Raw genomic sequence first — 21,573 nt, 5'->3', positions numbered from 1 at the left:
ATATAAATTTACACCTATTGTTCATTTAAATTCTACTGAAGGGCATAACCAGCAAAGCCTAGTGCATCCAAGTGACGTGGTCACTTTTCAAGGCAAGACAGGAAATTTGCTGGCAGATTTAACACTAAAAATGATTTTAACCTCTTTGTCATCCATCGATCTAGTATATTTCTTGTACGTCAAAGTCTCGGCAAGCCATGGCTGAAAAGATACAGAAGGATTTGCTACCTTTTTTTCCCCAAGCTGCATTTCAATGGTAATTGTTGGTCACCCGCAATTGTCTTTCAATGGTTTACTTGCTTTTTTAATACCTAAGTTTGTTTGTTTTTTACCTCTACTGTTTAGTGGTTTGGATACAGATTGGCGAATCAGAAAGCCTGAAACAGTTTTAACAGGGGAGTTTGGTTTACTCACATTTTGCGTGTTTTTGTATAGTGTTTATTTGTAAAAATGCTTGTGTAAATTGATGGTTTAAGGGGATGAGCAGAAAGAAAACTTACATTACTGACTTCCTTCTTTAACTTACTTTACTTCTTTTACCGTGGGAATGCCATCCATTGACCGGATCAACCTACTAAACTGACAAGGGGAAGACAGGTCATATTATGGAATTACCGGGAGTGTACAAGCAAGGCTATTGGGAACTCTTTATTCAGGCTAATCACCTGTAAGAATTAGTGCATGGTCATCCTAATATTGACTGTTATTGTTAATCCTGGAGACAACAGTTAAATTCCAGCTTGTGTTTTGCAATGCCTATTTATAAGTGTACCCATTTATAACTCAGGACAGAAAAGTAAACAGATATTCTATGAAATAGTAAAAAAAAAAAAAAGAAATTCAGCAGAATACAAAAAAAAAACATGGCAACTAGAATAAATTTAAGTGCTTTAACAAATGACACATCAAGTTTGTGGTTCCAAGACTGGACTTTGTCCATGTTTAAAAAAAAATAAGCTGGCGAGTTAGTCAAAGTTTCTGCTTCCTATTTCCTGTCATGATACAAACTCTGTTATGTGTTCAAATTGTTTGTTTAGGGCCATGATACTCAAAGAGCCTGAAGGTATTGGTGCTATAGAAGTTTAGAATGTCCTTAAAACGCTTTGGACATTTGGGCAGCAAAGTTCTATTGGATTTGTCTATTTTTTGGGACAAGAGATGTTTTGGTGTTTTACTTTATCTCTTTTTTTCCCTCCACCCCAACCACCGCTACGCCGTGTAGGCTCATCCTGGTACGACATTCGTTCCTTTTTCCCTGGGTTGGTGACATCTTGTTCTGGCAGAAAAAATATATAAAGAGACTACTGAGAGACAACATGGCTGAAAACAATATCGCAATGGGTTGATTATTAAATATCACAACAATAATTTTGTCCTATTTGCCGAATTCCTGCTCGTTATAAAATTATTTGGGATCACGCAAAATTCATAGTCACTTTTCTGACATTATCTTCAGATCAGATCATAAAAATGATCAAAAATTCATAAAGCACATGTTCCTAATTTATTGCACAAACAGAGGCAGCCTGTCCCGTCCGTCTTTCCCTTCCTGGCAGGACAGTGATGATGGCGGCATTTGGAAAAAGGCACTTTTCTTCTTGTGGGCCAGCGCACCTCGTGGAAATCATTTTAAAATCATCATCAGAATCCAATTAGGTCTCGTTAAAGGGTTGTGGGGGGACAGGATAGGACAGGGCTCTCCTTCACGCCACCTCCCGGAGATGCTTTCATGTGCTCATCTGCCCTCACTGGCATCTTTGTCAGGCCCCTCGAACACTCACACAAGGCCCAGTCATCACCCACCTTTCTTTTTTTCACTCCCATTTCCTGCCATTGGAGGAAAATCGTGTCCCTGGACTGACCTTATGGGCCCTTCCATGCCCCCTCCCACCTTTGCCTGAGATAAACTTGCAAAGTGACATCAACGTATGTGTATATATAAAATAACTCACTATTTTCAGTGCCATTTCCTTGAGCCTTTTTGTACTTTTTATCTGCTTGGGCAAGTAAAGTACTGAAGTTCCAAACCCCACAAGAAGGATGTTCAGTACCTCCTGCTTCTCCCTACACATAAAATAATGAACATTATACAACAGCATTTACCTGACAGGTAGGTAATTAAAAAAACGCTCACTCACCGCAGATTGGCGTTGTCCACTGTTTACAGATTCGGTTGCAATGTCCGGTAAGAAATGTTTACTGAAAGAGGAAAAAATGGAAAATAATCAATTTATACGCTTGGAAAGCAATAAGAATTCCGTCAAAAGCAAAAACATGTATATACTGTATATTGTATCAGTTCTAAAGCATAGAAAGCAGGCTTCATGTTACTATAATGCACTTCATACATTAAGTGGGTTATGAGATGGAGCCCCTTGTGTAAGAATAATGCATTGTGACAAGATGGATTGATAGTTTCAGTCTGAATAAAAATCAAATGAATGTTTAAAAGACAAAACAAGGCAAGGGAGTTGTACAAGCTCACCTCTCCGAGAGTCTCAATGCGTTCTGATTTCGGAGCCAATCCCGCGTCCGCTCCCACCTCACCCGGCCGGGGCCCACCTTTGCCCGGTTGACTTGTTGGGCACAAAAAACACATGAAAGGTTACCTTGTTTTGAAATGTTCTATTTGTATCAAACAAAGCTACTTGCCAATAAAAGGGCCTATAGACTATTATGGTTTTCTACAGGGAGGCAGCTTTTTGGAACAAGAGAGAAATTATCTGATTTATGAGGCGTGTTGAAATCCCATAATAAGGCCGTAATTCAGAATAAATATTTGCGTTGTACTGACAGTAGGGCAGCCGTAGATGGGTGTAGGCTAATAATGGATTCTGACAGGCTGTCGCTGAAACAAATGACGCTTTTATTGCTCGCTTTCGCTTCAGTGCAGTGAGGGAAAGTGCTGCAGTTTTCATGGGTTAATTGCCATGGACCATTAAAAGTGTCAAGTGATGGATGCTCCCTGTCGAAGCTGCACAAGTGGGCCCGAGAATGGACGCGCATGCTTCCAATTCCGGAAAGATGAGGCCGTCGGGAGAGACTTTTTTCTACTGTGAATACAAATTTTAATTAAATGTGCAAACGTTCAGTGCTAAATGTTATTCCAATTGATGTCAAGGGAATTTTACGAGCTAAAGCGGCAGCAAAATGTCTTAAATTTAATCTAATCTAAAGTTAAAGGTCAGTGTTGGGGTAAACTTTAGTGCCAGGGACTAAAATGGGGGTTCAAATCTGGGTTGAGGTTAAGTTTGGAGGTTGATTTTAGGGTTCCTCCTTCAACCACAAAAGAATTTGATAAATCAGGAGTATATTCAAAAAGGTAGTTGCATGGAGACAACCTGGAACCCCCCCCCCCCCCCCCCACCAACACTCCACAAACCCCCAAACCTCCTGAGACATGCTCTAGTGCTCCTACAGGATATCAAGCTGGGGGCCTGCGTAGGAGTCACGCCTGTTAAGAAGAGGTTCTTAAGCTTATTAAGTGAGCTCGTCTCTGTGTTGAGGAGAAGACAGAACAGAGGGTGGCCTGCAGCAAACAAGGGCTGAAAAAATGACATGCTTTGTTCCATCTCGATCTCCCTTAACAAGTACCTATTCTTCTGCCAGTATGAGAACAACCGATCCTGTAAATGTATTGTAAGCCAGGACCATTATAATGCAGCCTCAGTTCTTTGTACTGTATATTATATACTCTTTACCATGATGTATTGACTATGTATTATATACTGGATGCATTATTTTTACAAATAGCACTCAAAGATGTGGATTGACTTAGTGAAGTGCCTTTAAATATGGAATAATGCTGATTTACAATGTCTTACGCATATTTGTAAAGTGTGAGGTGGAATGGGAGAAATTCATCAGTTACTTAGCCCTTTGAACGAAAAATTGTATGTGCACATTATTAATTCAGAGAGAAAATAACACAATTTTTGGTTCAAAGACCTCTTGCTACAGAAGCAAAGGTAGCAGAAATAAATTCCTGAAACCTGAACACACACAAAACACACGTGACCACATGCAAGTCAACTACGTACAGGCTATTACATCATACGTATATACATATTTAATTGTTTAGCACCTCCAGGAACACAAACAGACGTAAAAATGCATTCCGGAGAGATCACATGTCAGAATCTACTTTAACGCTAACAACCTTTAAGAGACATTCTATCCGTATCACATAATATTTGGCAGATAAATTGCGTAACCCCTAGCAACACAGCCACGGGTGTACAATTGGAGAGACCGCATCACCCACATTGGCGCACTTGACAACAGGAATCACCCAAGGAATGTTTTTTTTTCCCTTCACAACAAAACATCTTGAGGCTCGTCACCCCCTACTCTATTCCATCCTCTTCCCTCTTCCCCGTCTCTCCGTGTAAGCCGATACCCGTTTCAAGTGGGTTACTCATGTCCAGCACATCCACACAAAGAGCCCGGATAAAATAAACACGCCGCGTCAGATATCTTGGAAAGAATCTGTCATGGCTTTTCGGGGCTAATCACCTCCATAAGGGCCCTGACTCGAAAACCCCTGAAATGTTAACCCCTGTTGTGGAGAGCGTGTCGGGCCGAGCCAAGCTGAGCTCTCTACACGGGCCCCGGGCACAGGGGGAGATCCGGACAAGGAGGAGGAGTAAGGGGTGCCTTGCACAGGTCACGGCCAGTGGTGCGCCTGGGGAGATTGGCACGGGTCTATCAAGGATCACAGCGGCAGGAGCCACTCGCTGAAAGGACATTGGCTTAGTGCCAGGAAATGATTCAAATTTGCTTAATTGCTTAAGCTTTTATTAAGTATCTCTAGCTTTGTTCCCCCGCGATGCCAACAAGTTGGTAGAAGGTATACTTGACCTGTGGATTCAACCACCTGTTGTTATTCATTTTTAACAGAAAACAGATCTCCATCCAGACCTACATTTTAAACCAATTCAGTAAAACGATCTGTTACTGAAGACGAGAACATCTTTATTTTAGTCTACGCAAGTGCTTTGGATAGGAGGTGAATTCATGTTCATTCCGACAATTGTATCTTAAACTTGCGTCTTTAAGTGTTTCAATAGATGGAAACATATCATCTTCATCATACGTCATCTTATCTCAAATCCACTGTGCAAAAGCAGATTTTACACACACACAAACACAAATGCATCATTCTAGCAGACTCTTAAACCTGAATGACCCTAAGAGCATTACTCTCCAGATGAGATAAAAGCCAACCTATACCCCCCTACAACTCATTACTCTCTATATACCCAGAATATTTTTCTCTGGCTGCCAATGTCACTCTCTCAGGTCAAATCGTTTCTCTACCACAGGGAAGGCCAAATAAGACCAAGGAAACGTGTCGCTTTTTGGAAGTTCCGCAGAGCCAGTTAAAGACATTTTGGCTGATCTGAGTGCATAGTGTATTAAGGCCCTTTCATACCAAAGCCTCACAGTTCTGAGATTTCATTAAACATACAACGTATACAGTAAGATATTTGCAACACATTGAATAAGCCTGGCTAAAGAATAATTCGTGTCGGTTATCTGTGCAAGCTCACCTCAGCCCTGTTTTAAGACAATGACTCGAATGGACATCCCACATTAACCCAGCTAGTCTTACCCCTTGTAGCACTTAAGTGGCGCCGTGCCAGTCTGTTCGGAGCCGCTAGATGGTGAATGGTGAGTGGGTGGTTTCTCCAGGACTCCAGATGCCCTGACAGATCTGTACAGGGAGGGCATGAGGAGGTTAAACCAGGCCTGAAAAAGCAGAGAACCGCAGCCTCACTTCTGGGAAGTATGAGAGCACGGCTCTGCTTGCCACCACGAGTTATAGTCGACAAAGACCCGGTCGTTGTGACAAGATGACATGCCGATCAAAGAGCTGGACTACCGTTAGAGAAACGTGGCAGGGCTACGTCAACCTGGACCGCACGAAACCCAGACGAGGAGGACACGAGACTTGTCCTTTTCCCTAAATAAAGCTCAATAAGAAGCGACAGAGTCTGGCTTCTGCTATGCGTTACGGCTCATTAGCGTACACGAGCTGGAAAGGTGCTCTGCTGTCAAAGTGCAGCCCAGGGAACGAAAAGGACCAGCCAACTAAGTAACGGTTTCACTTTTTTTTCTTCTAGAAAATCCAGTCAGGACGATTTAGTATTAAAAGACACATATTATGCATTTTTTCCACGTCAACATGTCAAAACTGCACACTGATCTAGAATTACAGCGCTGTCTACCCTCCTTTACTGTAAAATTCAAAACCTGACACTAAGCTTCCGGTATTCTCATATATTCCACTATTTAAAAACTGAAAAAAATTGAATAGTACATCCATTTTCCAAATATACACACCTTTGCGCTTGGACTTCATCTTCAGGGCTCTCCTCAACATAAGCTCAGCCGTCTGCTTACTAGTGAAGCCCCTGCGGAGATAAATTGCAAAGAAAAGAGCTTCATGTGTGATCTTTAATCTATAAACAAGCCAGGATTTGAAGACATAAATTTTAAATTGAATAGAACTGTAGAGTGAGCCCTGTAGGGGCCTGCAAGTTGAAGATGAATTCAAATGAGTAAAAAGGATAAAGATAAAATGACATTTTACGTAATGGAGATTAATCTAATAAATCAATTTACCATTCTTCCAGAAATCTATCTGATTTGTCAGAGGTGTCACTTTCCACAGGAGAAGATGCAGATTTATCCCTAAAATAAAAATAGATATACATAAAAATTATTTCCAGGAAAAACAACATTTTCCTCATTTACAATTCAAGAGATGATGACCTGGAGTCAGAATTTATTAGAGTGCTATGTGAACTTTTGGTTAGCTAGCATTTGGGGGGGGGCTTACCTTGGTGGTGAGTCTCGGTGGTCCTCACGTTCTTCAGGTTCCCAGGCTTCCACTGGCCTCCGTGTGGGCAGAGGTGGTAGAACCCACTGGGGATGTTCCAAATAGAAGCCTGGGAGCTAGAATGCAAACAATACTAAAAAACAGCTGGGCCATTTCAACCTCACTTGATGTATAGCACGAGCGAGTCGCCCAGCCAAAGAAAAGATCCAATGCGAGGTAAATGAAGGCAGAGAAAACAGTGCAATGTGAAAAATGACAAAAGGCCTCAAGAAGAAAAACAAAATCTTCCATGTTTTTGCAGGGAATACATTAAAAGATCAATCAGCAATAGAAGGAAGGAATTCCAATGTGGGTGAGTGATAAGCACTATGAGTAAGGAACATTAAAGAACTCTTTTGACACCAAATGGTCAATATAAACTAAAGATGTTCAAGCAAAAATTGATGGGAGATTTTATAGTTTTAAAAAGTGCAAACTCACCCTTTACTATGAATAATATATTAAATAAATGTGTTGGGTTAGATTAGCAATTAGAGCTGATCTTGCAGTTTTTGCCACCTCACCTGCCGAAAAAGTGCCTGCTTGGACACCAATGGACGGTCTGCAGGAGCTTCCTCACATAGAGTCCAACCATCCTCTAACATTTCCTTTGGATATGAACATAGACATTTTTAGGACATGCTTGTTGATTTCCGTTCAAGATGTATTCTGGGATACTATTATATCCCAAATGGCCTTCTTAGTTGATTGTAGTATCAAATCATAGTAAATAAGTGGCCATTTTTTAATGTACATTTAACTTATCAATGGGTGCACTGTACATACTATACACACCTCATCCAGGACAAAGTCGTCCACATCCACCAACTCCAAGGCGTCATCATCAGTTTGCAAGTTGGTGACGGCAGCAAGAGCAGCCGTCAGCTTCCTCCTTAAGCAGAAGCCTCTCCATTGCGCCTGGATGTGGAACATAAACTTTTTTTTTCTTTAATTGACCATGAATCATGACACCACAGTACTGTTTGCTAACTCATTTGGGAAATGAAACATATTAACCTCTATTTTTTTTTCTATGCCCCTGAACTCCGCTTGACTTTGGGCTGCTCCAAGATAAATGGAGCTCCATCATGCCTCTAAATCTTGAGTCCCCGTGGGAATGGGGGGGGGGGGGGCATATAGTGGGGACTCCTACTACAACACTGCTTTGGAATCTGATAAATCATTTTCTACATATTCGAGGCATGTGAGCACACACTCCACACATAGGCAAGAAAAAAATAAGATGTTATTCTTTGGGGTTTAATGTTTTGATTTCTCAAAAATTTCAAACCAAATATTTAATATTTATAAAATCAAATGGACAGTGTTTTATATAACTCATTGTTATTATATTACATATTAAATCAAACCAAATACAATTTTATTGGCAAAATATTAATAGGATTATTTGCTATGGGGTAAATATATTACTATCTTAGTAAGATTTAGATTCCGTTTTAAAAATAAAAATAAAAATAAAAAAAGTATCATCGAAACCTCCAAAGACTCATTCAACACTGTGATTTGGTTAATATATATGCAGGAAGTATTGAATTACACACATTTGGGGAAAAAATGTTGATCAATGCATATGATGTTTGCAAAATAGATGCCCAGTGAAGAATGCATAAAGCGCTTCCCATAAAATAGTGACACTTTGCATGTCTCAAACACTGTTGCGAAATCTTTACCTGGATGACTGTGGCAGCATGATGCTGGGCAAAATTGCTTCTCCTCACAGTGGACTCGCATTTCTCCCCATCTGCAGTTTTTTCTCCTTCAATATCAGGTGTGAAAGAGGTACTGGAGACAAAGACAAAAATAGAAAATTAATTTGTCCAACAAAAAATGTATAATCTACTGTATCTGTAAGACAAAAAAACATTTTAAAAGAGGAATCAGCTAAAACAAACCAAAAAAACTTTCTATTGATGTTTTTTTTTACTAACACATGTATGACATCCCCTTGTGGTTTACCTTTTAAGGTTATTGTCTAGTTGGTGTGGCATCATTTTAATACCATCTGTTGCCTTCACAGTTGACGTTTGTGTATCACAAAATGGCCGTGCACCGTCCCTACTGGAAGCGATGAGTGAAACTTCAACATGCTTTTCCTCCAAAGTTGTCTGCTCGACGTGGAAGCACTCGATGGCTCGTCGCTGCTCCTCAGCCAAGTACAAAGCTTCCACCGAGTGTTGGGAGGAAAGTTGGACGCTGTCCAACACGTGCGAAGCTTTGCTGTTAAAAACAAGCATTTTACACACCGCTTTAAGGAACAATACTGAAGAAATAACAGTAAATAACTCAGTATACAGATTTGTATAGTGTTATGGGCTTGTTGTAGAGTTAACAGCACTGAACTTTGCACAATAGTACTAAAATAGTATGATTTCTAATTTACACCAATGAAGTTGTTTGAAATGAAAAGAGTTGGATTCGACTCAATGGTCGGAATCTGTATCTTTTAACAGGAGATAATGACTCTTTCACAGAGGGGATTAAGTAGCTACAAAAGAACTTCAATGAAACTTAATGAATCTATTAGCAGCACGACTCTGATACCCCCCCATCCAGCCCCCTTTCTCTTCTCCAGCCTTGGGGGCTCTTATAGAGTAACCGGCCAGTAACCTGTAGACTACATCCCTTTTTACAAAGACCTGTCTTATCCTTCACAGTGGGACAAGGGGGGAGAGGAGTATAGAGGCCAAAGGGATTGTGACCTCGGTCATACTCCCTCTTTTACCTGCTGGTTCACACCAGGGTCGCTCTGAGAAGGTAAAACACTGTTCCACTGAACCATTTGATAGAAAAACTTCTTATAGTTTTAATGGGTGATCAAATATTCTAAGGATTATGCTTGTACTTATGAAGGTCGCAATGGGGCTGGAATCTATCCCAGATAACCATGCGCATTAAGCAGGGTACGCCCTTTGGTTCTTGAGTGACGGTATCATAACTTTTTAAAGTTACAACTCCTACTAGAGTGGCTACTTGACAAGCTTGAGCCCAAAAAAACTACATCAATTGACCTTTTCACAACTAAGGCCCAACATTTTTTCCACAGCATCTCAAGAGGACTAACAATTGTTAATATTTGGCAATTTTGAGGATTTTGGTTAAAAAAAAAAAACTGATCCTGATAGACCAGTCGACGCAAAATTTTAATTTGAAGCAACTATTCGGGGTGAATTAAAGATCAGAAGTTGCAAATGAGCCCAGAAACATATTGCTCAATTAGATTGTTATATTTTGTAAGTTATAGTATGAGCCAGAGTCAAGGAATTTTGTTTCTACTTCTCAGCAGACAGCCTCTATGGAACCTTTGACTTTGTAGTTTTATGTGTCTATACTGTAATTTTTAAGTCTCAGTCCAACATATTGGATCACTTTGCAGCAGTCTTACGTGAAGTGACTTTTAAAAGTAAAAGTGATATTGCCTGCAAGTGCTCTTTCATCCTGCATCCTGTTGGGAAAAGTTGTGAAACCGTACCCCTTCAGACCCCATGGTTCCTCCACCTTAACCGGTCGGCCGTATGGGCAATGCGCTCCAACTCGTCTGAACGTCGTAGTGACACTGGGTCAGGCCAAGGGTTAAATGGCGGCGCTGGTCCAAGCAAAAGTCACAGACTGGCTCATTGTCCAGTGCCCAGAGGGGGGTTGAGGGCACACTCTGAGGGGTGAGCGACACTACTAGCCCTCCCTCAAGCCACAGCGATCCTCGGCATGACCCGTACAAGTCGCCGAAGCCACGTTTCATCTATTGTGCGATGTAATTTGGACGGGTCAAGAAGACGAGAGGAAAGTTGACCGGCATTTTAAAGCCTTGGTGGTCCCACAAGCACCGCGGGCCAGCGCCATGGAAGGCCCTGTCAAAATAGATGGACGTTGTCTTAAGGCTCGCTACACCCTGTGCATCAGACATAACAAGAAGGTAACCCTACATTCCTGGCCGGTTCGTGACTCTCTCAAGACGAGACAAAAAAATATAACGTAGACTTTGTACCATCCAGCTCAGATAATTGGTTACTTGATGTGCTATTTGGTTTCCTGGTAAAGAAAGCCAGAACGTGACCACATCCATGTTTTGAAGCATTAAAAATCATTTTTATATAGTGAGGTGGGACTATCAGCTAACAGATGAGACAGTATACCATTACCGCACTTTGTGACCAGATCCACCAGTTTTTTGGACCTCCTAAGATATTATAAACAGTTGCCGCCCTGTTGTTTCTTTTACAGCATGGTGAGAAGTTGCATTGACAGGATTATTTGGTATCTACCTGAGCTGCTCGCAGTGTTGAAGCTGTAACTCATCAATCTTCTGACGTTGTCCCCGAATCAAGCTAAAGAAGTCATACGAGGCAGAGCCAGTGTGGCGGGAAACTGCCGGGTTTGTCTGAAGGGTGTCTGCATCGGTTCCATCGATGATCCTAAGACTGGAAACCGCTTCTCGCAGAAAGCATCTGAAATAACAGATAAATGATCACCTAATGATGCATAAAACTATACATTAAGAACTCTGATTTGGATCCTTGAAGGGAATGTTCCAGGGGCCCACAACCCGATTTCCTAAAAAAATCCTACTGAGGCCAGTAAAGAAGTACCATGTGCACAATATGCATACTGTCGCTCAGATTGTACTTTGGTCATCGGGAGTTATTACAAAAAGATTCATGACAACAACAACAAAAACTGGTTCGGGACTTTAAAAGTATAAGAAGTGGTTTTAAGTAGCAAAGCCTTGTAAGGGTTGGGGACCCAATGAGTGGCAGAGTCTGTTGTGGTTGTAATGGCAGCCTGAGGCTAAGGATGTCCAAGTAGTGGAATCCCAAGTATCTCCCAGGGAAACAGACTTTTCCGGAGCGTTGAAATGTGGGAAAATGTAGAGCTGGAAATTTTGTGGGACACTGGGGAACAGCAATGATAATAACTATTTTAAAAGACCCTTGAGCTACGAATTTGTTGTTTAAAAAGAAAAAGTTAAACAAAAGATATTCATAATGGATAATAGGAACAACATACACGAGTAAAGAGTTTTCCGGATTCATCCATTTTCCGCACCACTTATCCTAACATGAGATTATGCAAACTACACACAGCCCTGCGATTGGTGGACACCAAGTTAGACTGTCCCCCGCTTCTAGCCCGACGATAGCTGGGATAGGCTCCAGCACTCCACGCAATCCTTGTAAGGATAAACGAATGAAATACATATGTATGCAGGGGCCAGGAAATATTCTGTGGGAGGAGGGCTTGACATTTTTGGTAAAGGCTGCTTTATGTTATCCAGTATTAAACACAAGATGTTTAAAAAAAAAACATTGCTCAGTGTATGTGATTGACAGCACGTTGCCGTCTGCCATGGGCTAACTGTGTTTTTGTTTAGCACGTGTCGTCTCACTGACACAGATTTGGATTCTGTTCCGCGCCTGTGGGCATGTTGTCTGGGGCTCTTCGAACGGAGACCCAAACTTAAATAAATAAAACCCTTTCCGACCTCATATGAGCTCACTGAGGTGGGGAGTGTACAAGTTTGTTGGAAAGAAACAAATAATTGATGTCCATGTGCCGTTACTGCAAATTCTCACCCTAATTGAAAAACACTAATCTGCAGGAACATATAAAAGATGCATAATGTATTTCCTTTCGTCAATTGGAAAACATTTACTCTGTGGTGGTTTTCTGGATGAAATTTAAGGGACTGCTGCATTTCAGATAAGTGAAAAGAATTTGTGGAAATAATGTTTTTCAAAAGAGCATTAAAAAATTCATATATTGTCAATGTTGGTGTAAAAATAACATCCACAGTCACTATACATTGTTTCCCCACAGTCTTAAATGCAAATGTTCATGTTGGAAGAAGCTAAATGTATCAGGATGAGTGTTTTTTTTTTTCTACAGTGATAAGATTCCTAATACTCACCAATGTTTTCATTAGATCTGAATGAAAGGCAGCCAAGTGGAAATACAAATCTAAATTCCACTTTTAGGCACCCCAGGGGTTCAAATTGAGTTCACTGTAAGCGTATTGGGACAGCACCATACTTTTCCCATATTGAAGCAGTCATATTAAATAATGTTTACTGCACTTTTTAACGGTTTGTGCAGTGAAACTTAGTGGGGGGAAAAAACAAACAAAATATAATGGACACACCCAGCTATTGGACTATTTCGCTTTAAGTTTTAACTTTTTGCTTTAAATTTAGATGGTAATTATCTTTCAACTTTACTCATCTCATCTAATTTTCTGAACCGCTTTATCCTCATTACTTTCAACTTGACCACGCTTTAAAAATAGTTTACAGGACATTTTATTTTTAATATAAGCTATAATTAATATAGCCACTCTTATGTGTTGTAACATCAAGGAGTCCAGCTGTTTTAGGGAACTCTTTTAAAATCGAGAAAAACAGTTTTTTAAAGACACCAAGGGGTAAGAATCAAGAAACTAAATCTTTCAGCTTGTATTTGGCTTCTCAAATTTTGCTTCAGGAGACAAAAATCCATAATACAATTATCAAAAAGCTACGCAATAATGGCTTTTTTGGCAGGAAGTCCATTATCCTTTGTTTTGGAGCTTTTAGAAATACAGGATGGTCGTTCTGGTCACCCAGACACACCCACAGAAGGGTTCTGTGCATATTTATCGTATAAACTCATGGAAAACTAGTAAAAAGTATACTGCATAATTAAGGAATACTAAGATACTTTGAGAGAACGGAATGATTTGGGATTTAGAGAAAGTCACTGCATGTACCAGAGAATATCAGTAGTGGGGAGATTCAACTTCAAGTTGGAATGTCGCTTGATACTTTATTGATCCCATAGGGAAATTCTGGAAAATTCAGGGAATGTGTTGCTCTGACAAATCACCCCAAAGGGCTGCAAGTGATATTTCACTGTACGTCTTTTTCATCTCACCTCCAGTTGCTCTCTTGCTGCAAAGGATTCCCCGTGAGGTGGACCTCCTCCAGGGAACAGCATCCTTCCAGACTCTGGCATATGTTCTTCACGTCTAGGAGAGAATTTCTGCCAGTTAACCAACTGTTTTGAACTGAGTCAATCCTAGACAGAAGCGCGACAAATGGATATAAAAACCCAAATAATCCAGAAAACGAAACTACCATAACAAATAGATCTGAGAGCAAATGATGAAGCCTGACAATGATATTTAAAAGGAAGATGCCTAAAATAACAAGCATAGACCACTAATACTATAATTGGGCAAGTTGGTGTTGGAATAGGTAAGATTATCGCCGTAGAAAGCTGGTAAAATGATTTTTTGTCAAGCTAAAAATTGCACCAATTCCTATACACAAATGTGCCAATGTATTAGACAAGAACAAAAAACAATGCAGATATGTACCACAATGAAACCACAATTGAAATTTCAAAATACTTTTGCCTTAAATGACCTTTTGCAATGGAACTAATTAGAAATGCCACTCTTCACTTTCTCAGGTTATTCACATTATCAATTACCTGACAGACAGTTGGAGCGCAGGTCCAGGTTAGCAAGCGTTATGAGAACAGCCATGTTAGGCAGGTGTGTGAGCCTTGAACACACAAAGACACAATTTGATAACACTGGACATGATTATAAAACGTATGTTAGGGGAGGACAGTTTATTTTTGTACACAATCTAATGAGACCCGATGCCAAAACTCTTGCCGTCAACCTTGATTGACACTGTCAATCAAGAGGTATTCATTCACATGGTTTGTTATTGTATTTGGAATTTGAAGTTATACTGCATCAAATAGAGCGCTGTTCTTGACAGATACCAGTTTAATGTGGGTATTTTCTACACTGAATACTCTAATTAAATTAAACACTCTAATTTTTATGCTTTTCAGCGCACAAAAAAAAAACTTTTTGCAAATATTTAATTATTTTACATTTAAAATCCTATTCAATGCAATACAATTCAAACTTTTATTGGAATAAAAAAAATACAAAAGCACCATGATAAGAACCTATAAGCTTGTTCAATAAATAAAAATTATTGTCTTTCAAAAGACTTAGCACATCAGTCCTGATTAGAGTGCATTTTTAACACTGCAGCATGTAAATAAGCATGTGCTATATACATATATACTTAGTACTAGAGCATTAGTATTCCTCATTGTGAGCATGTGAGTCTACCTGTTGTGAGCCAGGGTGAGCGTGTGCAAGTGGGGCAGCCATGAAGTGGCAAGGAGATGTCCAAGTGAAGATAGGCTGTTGTCATCCAGGCGCAGCTCCCCGAGGAGGACATGATCGTGCAGAGCAGGAGGCTGATTGAGTAGAGGAACACAGGCTAGTTGTCACTTAACGACAGGAGCGCTCAGGGGGTTACAACAACGTTAGGCTGCTGCTGCTAAGTGGGCTCCATCCATCAATGTCAGATGGTGCAATCACCCAGATGAGAACCATTTCAGCTTATATTTAAATGACTAATAGCTTTGAGTGCCTTGTACAGTGCTTGAATGATAGCTTTAACATTCATGTTCGTACTTATTGTACATTTTTGCCATTTCCGCATATGGTAAAATAGACTCCTGAATTAATGACTAGACAGATTAACCTGTACACAAATTGTATTTTGGAAAATGACAGAATTAGACAAAAAATTAATTCATAATAATTAAATTAATTAATAATTTTTCTGTACATTTTCCTAAAAATGTGTGTCATGGACTTCTTCCTATATGTCATTAATTCTCTTATAAATAATAATTGAGTCCACTTTTGTCTTAAAGTAATTTCCCATTATGTTGTTTGTGCCAATGTCTAGAAATGCCACACAAACATATTTTTTTAAATTAATAATTAGAAAATAATTCAAAATAGGGACCATCTCATTTTAAAATTATTTTCCCCGTATTTTTTCTAACGTTTCAGATACAGTAATTTTATCGTACATATTATATTTTTGATATAATTTCAAAATATTTGCAGACCTCAGTGAGGCTGTTGCTGGTCAGGTCTAGCGTCCGGAGGAGAACGTTGCTTTCCAGACCCTCCGCGCTGGCCAAGTGGTTGTGGGAGCAGTCGAGGTGCAGAAGGCTGCAGACGTCCCTCAAGCCTTTGGTGGTGACAAGCTGGTTGTGGTCCAGACACAAACGTTGGAGTCTCCTCAAAGAGCCTAGACCAGCTGATGATAACAGACAAACATGACAATTATCATTTCAGCTCTGCTGAATGCTCCAAAGTCTGACCACATGCTTTAAAAAAGGATAAATATTGTCATTTCTTGAACTAACATAAAAATGTAAAAATAAGGGTTGAAAATCAGTCAATATTGAATTGAAAATAAATGTCCAAGTATGTAAAATAGCATTTCAATGTTTTTTCAAAGAGTCCTTTTTCATTGTGAGATGAAAATATATTTTGACATTTAAAGTTGTATATGATATTATTATGTATGCATTTTTACGATGAAAACTATATGAATTCAATACATGTACTAGTTCAGGCTATGTATGAATTGTGTCATTTTAGGGACCTCTAAAAGGTCAGTATAATTCCTCAAAAACTCAGCAGCAGTGATCATAATGATTGCATTAGACAAGAGTAACGCTGCCCCCTTTTGGACAATTTTTGATCTTTTGAGCAAATGACTATTTTATGAATGACAAAAAAATTCTCTTTCACACAGCCTGTATTTGATTAGGATTTGGTTCTGCAAAAGTTGACTGAAAAGACCAAAAGATTTAAATGTGAATGTGAAATTGGATTATAGAACCATAAAAAACGGCCACTAAATTTCAATATGCAACAAGATGTGTTTACCAATGCGAGTTATGGAGTTGTGAGAAAGTTCTAGAAGTTGTAGGTTCTCTGCGCCGCTTAAGCCATGGATGGATGTCAGTTTGTTGCAGTTTAGCTTCAGGACTCTCAGGCAACTCATATTCTCACAATCCACTTTTGTAATTTTGTTTTCCTGCAAGAACAAAATATATAGTTATACTACCCCACAAAACAAGGTATTTGCCTTAAAAAATGGGCAACACCGGCAAACACTGACCTGCACATCAACATAGGCCAGCTCCGCCAGCTGACTGATGCCTTCCAGAAACTTCAGCCCACATCTTCTGAACGTAAGCGACTGGAGGCGTACACACTGAGCCAAAGTAGACAAACTGCAGCCTGGCAAGTCCTCAAGAACCAAGATGGTCACCTGGAAGACACAAAATGCTGTTATTTCAGTCCTTCCTTCATCAAATCTTTTTATTTCCTCAAGTCCCAGACAAGACTTCTGTGTGATGAATATTGCTGGCATTACTATAAAATCAAGTGCTTTTCTTAGTGTACCTCGTGCAGTGATGTCCGGCCTGCAGCCCTTAGTAGCGTACTGGGACAAAGTGGAGGAAGGTCATTGTCCTGGGTGGATCTTTTGGACTCTCTCCTGGACCCAACAGAGCCGCTGTCCCTGCTTTTGTTCCGTAGTTCCGTCCATGCAATGTGTCCTTTGAGCCAAGAAAGCCTCTTCTGATCTATAACCTGTGGGAGATAGGAGCTGCCACTTTGGGATGAGAATTTCTGGTGGATATTCTCATGAATGTTCTTGTAGATGTTTTTGTCATCACTGTTCGGATGAGTTTTCTTATCAATAGTTTGGACGTCCCGCAGGATGTTCTGTTGTGTGTTCTCGTGAATGTTTTCAATGTTTTCATGAATTGTCTCATGGATTTTCTCATTGATTTTCAGGTGATGGTTGTTATTTGGGATGTTTTCATGAATGTTCCTACGAATGCCACCGTGGATTTCCCGATGAACGCTCTCATCAATGTGTTGTTGGATAATCTGGTTGATCTGCTCATGCTTCCTGTTGTCAGTCCCATAATGGCTCTTTATTTGATTGCTTACATCGAGGTTCTCATAGTCATTCTTGTGCATATTCAGATTCACGTTTGTTCTGGTGAGTCTTCTCCCATCCCCTTCATCTTGGCTTTCCCTCACAACTTTTTTAGCCTCTTTGTCGCCCTCTCCTCTTTCCTTTTTTACCTGCATATTTCTTCTCTCCTCTCCCTCGATGACTCTGGCTATGGCCTGTTCACCCTGTTTCATCTTTTCCGCCTCCCTTTTTTCCCTCTCCAGCACTTTCACCTCTTCACCCATCCTTTCTTCTCTTTTCTGAAGTTCCTTTAAAATCATAATGTCTTTGTCATCACTCTTCCTGATCTTCTTTTCCGCCATCAATTTTCTTGGAGAACATGCCTCTCTTTGTTCCACATGCAAATTCCACTTTAATTCTTCCTCAATCCTGTTCTTTTCCCTTTTCTCCCTTCGAATGTGCCCTTCCTTACTCACCCCCTTTTCGCCTTCCCCCATGCTCCTCTTTTCTTCTTCGGACTTTACATTTGCTCCTTGCACCTTGTTCCTTTCCTCCTTTTTTCTCAATGGCTCACTTTCTCCCTCTTGCGGTTCGTCCATCTTCATTCTCACATCTTGTTTCTCACTCATCTTTCTTTTTTCTTCATCCTCAGCTGTTTCTTTCCTCTTCTGTTCCCCAACCAAGGCATTTTCCCAATCCTCTTCTCTTTGCTTCTTTTGTCCTTCGCCCTTCTTTGGTTGCTTCTCCAGTTGTTTTTCCACGTCCTCTTTCATCCCATGGTCTACTCCCACAAACTTTCTTGTCATCTCCTCGTGATGCTCATCCATTATTGTTGCTTCTTCTTTCATTTGCGGACGGCACTTTGATTCCTCATCCTCCATCTTACTTCTACTTTCATCTTTCTGGCGTTTTTCTTCAACCTTCTTGCTCCTTTTTCCCTTATCGTCATGGTCAATTTCCTTCCCATGTGTATCTTTCTCCTCCTCCACCTCTGACATTCTCCTTGTTTTTTCCTCCTCTATCAGCATGCTCGCTTCCTTTTTGCTTCTCCCATTTACATTCTTCTCCTTTTTCATTTCCTCTGCTTCAAGTTGGCTCACCTCTGCATTTCTCCCCTTTTGTTTCTCATCTTGTTCCGTTATTACCTGTTCTTCCTCCTCCTCCTCTACCTCCCCTCTACACACGTCCTCTTCACACCACTTTTCCCTACACTCCCACTCTTCCCATTTCCTCGTCTCTTCTTCCTTCCTCCTCATTTGTTCATTCTCCTTCAGTTTCCCATCCTTTTCTTTCCTCCACTTGTCTTCCTCCTCTAGTACTCCCTGTATCTGTTTGTGTCTTTGTGGTTCTTCTTCCTCGACTTGCTTCCTCTTTTTTTCCTTTTCTTTTCTAGTCATGTCCACTTCCTCTTTTGCGTTACTCTGTGCTATTTTCTTCCTGCCTTCTTCCAGCTTCTTGCTCTTCTTATGCTCTTCTCCTATCTGTTTTCCCTCTGCCTCTTTCTGCTTTTTATCCTCCAACTCCTCATTCCTCTCTTCTTTGTTCACTTTGCCTCTTGCCGTTTTCTTCACATCTTCTTCTGGGCTCGTAATGCTACACTTTTCCAATTCTTCCTTTTCATTCTGCTGGAGAACCATCTTCTTCTGCTCCTCATTCCCCTTTTTGACCTCTTCCTGCAGTTGTCGTTTCAAGCCATCAAGCAGCTCCTTTTGGGAAGCAGATATTCTTACAAAACAACATTTTTAGAATTGTGTTTTGAATTTTCTCAACAAAACTAACCTGTTGAAAACGAAACTCTTGTTCAAGCAATTCCTGAGCCCTCACCTCCATCATATCAGCCTCCTTCAGACGCAGCTGCACACAGAGATAATTATTTTTTAAATTATTATTCTTTGGACTGATTCCTTTCTTAAACTCACCTTTGCCATTTCCAACATCCTCTTCAGTTCCATGTCAAAATCGTGTTCCTGTTGTTTGTGTCGTAATAAATCATCATGAAACCCTTTGCCACCAGCCTCTAATGGTGGATCTAAAAAGAATGATAACAAACAAATCTAAGTGTTAAGAAGAGACTGAGCAATAATGTGGCTAATCACCTTGAGATTGTTGACAGTCGTGCAGCACTCCACTAGGGCACACTTGCACCTCCACATCACGGCCAGTAGAGGAGCTGTCGTCCTCACTTTGCTCGTCAAAGTTGCCTGCCTGCATCAGACCCAACAAAAATAATACTCAAACTAAAAGACACACACATTAAATAAAAGTCATTCATGAATAAATTCAAGCTATTTTACTTAGGATATTTGTGATTTTTTTTTTTTTACAGTGGGCCTGTTAAGAAATCCAGCATATGTTGGTTTCTAACCCAGCAAGCCCAGTACCAAACCAAGACAAATCCAGCAAAACTTTTCTCTGTTTGGTTGGTTTTGGTACGGGTTTTGGTGGTACAGAATCCAGGACAGAATATGGTGCCTTTTGTTAATAACAATCATAAGGAGAAATAGCATAATTTATCCTCAGCAAGGATCTTCATAATTACAGAAAGTAAGGCATGACTTTTTATTTGTTATTTTTTAACCTCTACCTGGGTCTTGAGTTTGAGATATTTTATGTATTGTTATATGCATGCATCCGGATCTCTACCATTGCCTCAGTGGGCCTACGACTTAATCTTACATCTGGACTATTACTTTCAATGTTTGTATGCAACACTGTATATGCACATTCTTAGTTTTATCCAAGTGATATCTAAGTAAAGACAGTTACTGGCTCATTTGGAGTCTTGGTGTTCTTGTCAATCAGCGTAACGTTCACTTGCGTTGTTTGTTCATTGGTTTGTAATGCAGTCAGATCTGTAAACACACAAATTCTCATTTATCATGATAGAAATTTAAGAAGAGAAGCAATCTCACTTGCAGTTTTCTTGAAGACTAATAAGACCTCTTACCTTCAAGATCCTCTAGGAAGAGCTCTTCACAGGCTGCAGCTCGTCTTCTGGAAGCCTCAAAGTAGGAGAGCATAGACGCTGGGATCTCATTATAAGCCTGAAGTCACAAAATGGATGTTATATTACTGAAATATTTTTTTTTGCATTATTCTGGAGTTTATTTAACAACATAGAAACTGAGCATTGATATTTATTCATTGAATGATATTTATTTCTGACACATAAAACTATATCAATATGAAATTTAAAATAAAGCATGCATGAAACTGAAAATCAATAAATCCAACTAAACAGAATTAAAGTCAATGCACATGCAGTTTAATCTGGTAAATACTGGGAACGCCCACTTCTGCAACCGAGTCGATTCAAAATACTCATACTAGATGCATATTGTTTGCAGTATATTAACACCAATGTGCATAGTCTTTCTGTGTCCAAATTAAAGTGTCCTTTTAAAAGAATAAACCTGCTTCCAAATACGTAAATAAACTCCAACCTCCTCTTCGTTGTCGTCTTCGTCCTCCGAATCAGAAGAGGATAGAAGCACCTCCAACATGTTGTAACGCTATTTAAACACCATAAAATATATATTAGACCTTGCAACAGAAAAATACTTGCTAAATTGTCACATTGGTCGTCCTGTTAAGAAAAACAATGGCTTTCGGCGCGCCATTTGTGACATTGAATGACAAACTATTTACTTCCGCGTCCAGGAAAGTTTCTGTTGCTATAGTAACAGAGTTGACTACGGAATACTGTAAAGATCAATTACCCCAATTGGATATACGTAATTTTTCACTTACTGAAGAAAAGTTAAAAGTAAATTGTTTTTCAAAACCTATGAATTTATTATGTTGATCCCAAATTTGTCTCTTTACTAATTATTGAAACCAATATAATATTATATATTATTGCAATAAAAT

General features: G+C 39.9%; 1 protein-coding gene across 1 annotated transcript; it reads right to left on the bottom strand.

Moving 5' to 3' along the window:
- Nucleotides 1-635: 635 nt before the first annotated feature.
- lrriq1 (leucine-rich repeats and IQ motif containing 1) lies at nt 636-21,355 on the bottom strand. Its single transcript, XM_077710672.1, has 26 exons — nt 21,147-21,355; nt 20,651-20,747; nt 20,470-20,555; nt 19,800-19,908; nt 19,623-19,732; nt 19,483-19,557; nt 17,181-19,409; nt 16,894-17,046; nt 16,659-16,809; nt 15,827-16,020; nt 15,030-15,160; nt 14,366-14,439; nt 13,805-13,898; nt 11,164-11,346; nt 8,861-9,121; nt 8,575-8,686; nt 7,679-7,801; nt 7,408-7,491; nt 6,845-6,960; nt 6,628-6,696; nt 6,346-6,416; nt 5,615-5,716; nt 2,486-2,576; nt 2,139-2,199; nt 1,953-2,064; nt 636-1,276 (listed from the first exon to the last, which is right to left on the bottom strand). The coding sequence occupies exons 1-26, from the start codon at nt 21,204-21,206 to the stop codon at nt 1,140-1,142; spliced, it is 5,085 nt and encodes a 1,694-aa protein (XP_077566798.1). The 5' UTR covers nt 21,207-21,355; the 3' UTR covers nt 636-1,139.
- Between the last annotated feature and the right edge of the window lie 218 nt (nt 21,356-21,573).

Source organism: Stigmatopora nigra, chromosome 2 (genome assembly GCF_051989575.1).
Source record: "Stigmatopora nigra isolate UIUO_SnigA chromosome 2, RoL_Snig_1.1, whole genome shotgun sequence".
NCBI lineage: Eukaryota > Metazoa > Chordata > Actinopteri > Syngnathiformes > Syngnathidae > Stigmatopora > Stigmatopora nigra.
Note: the sequence above shows the minus strand (reverse complement) of the source record. Positions and strands in the feature narration are given on the sequence as shown.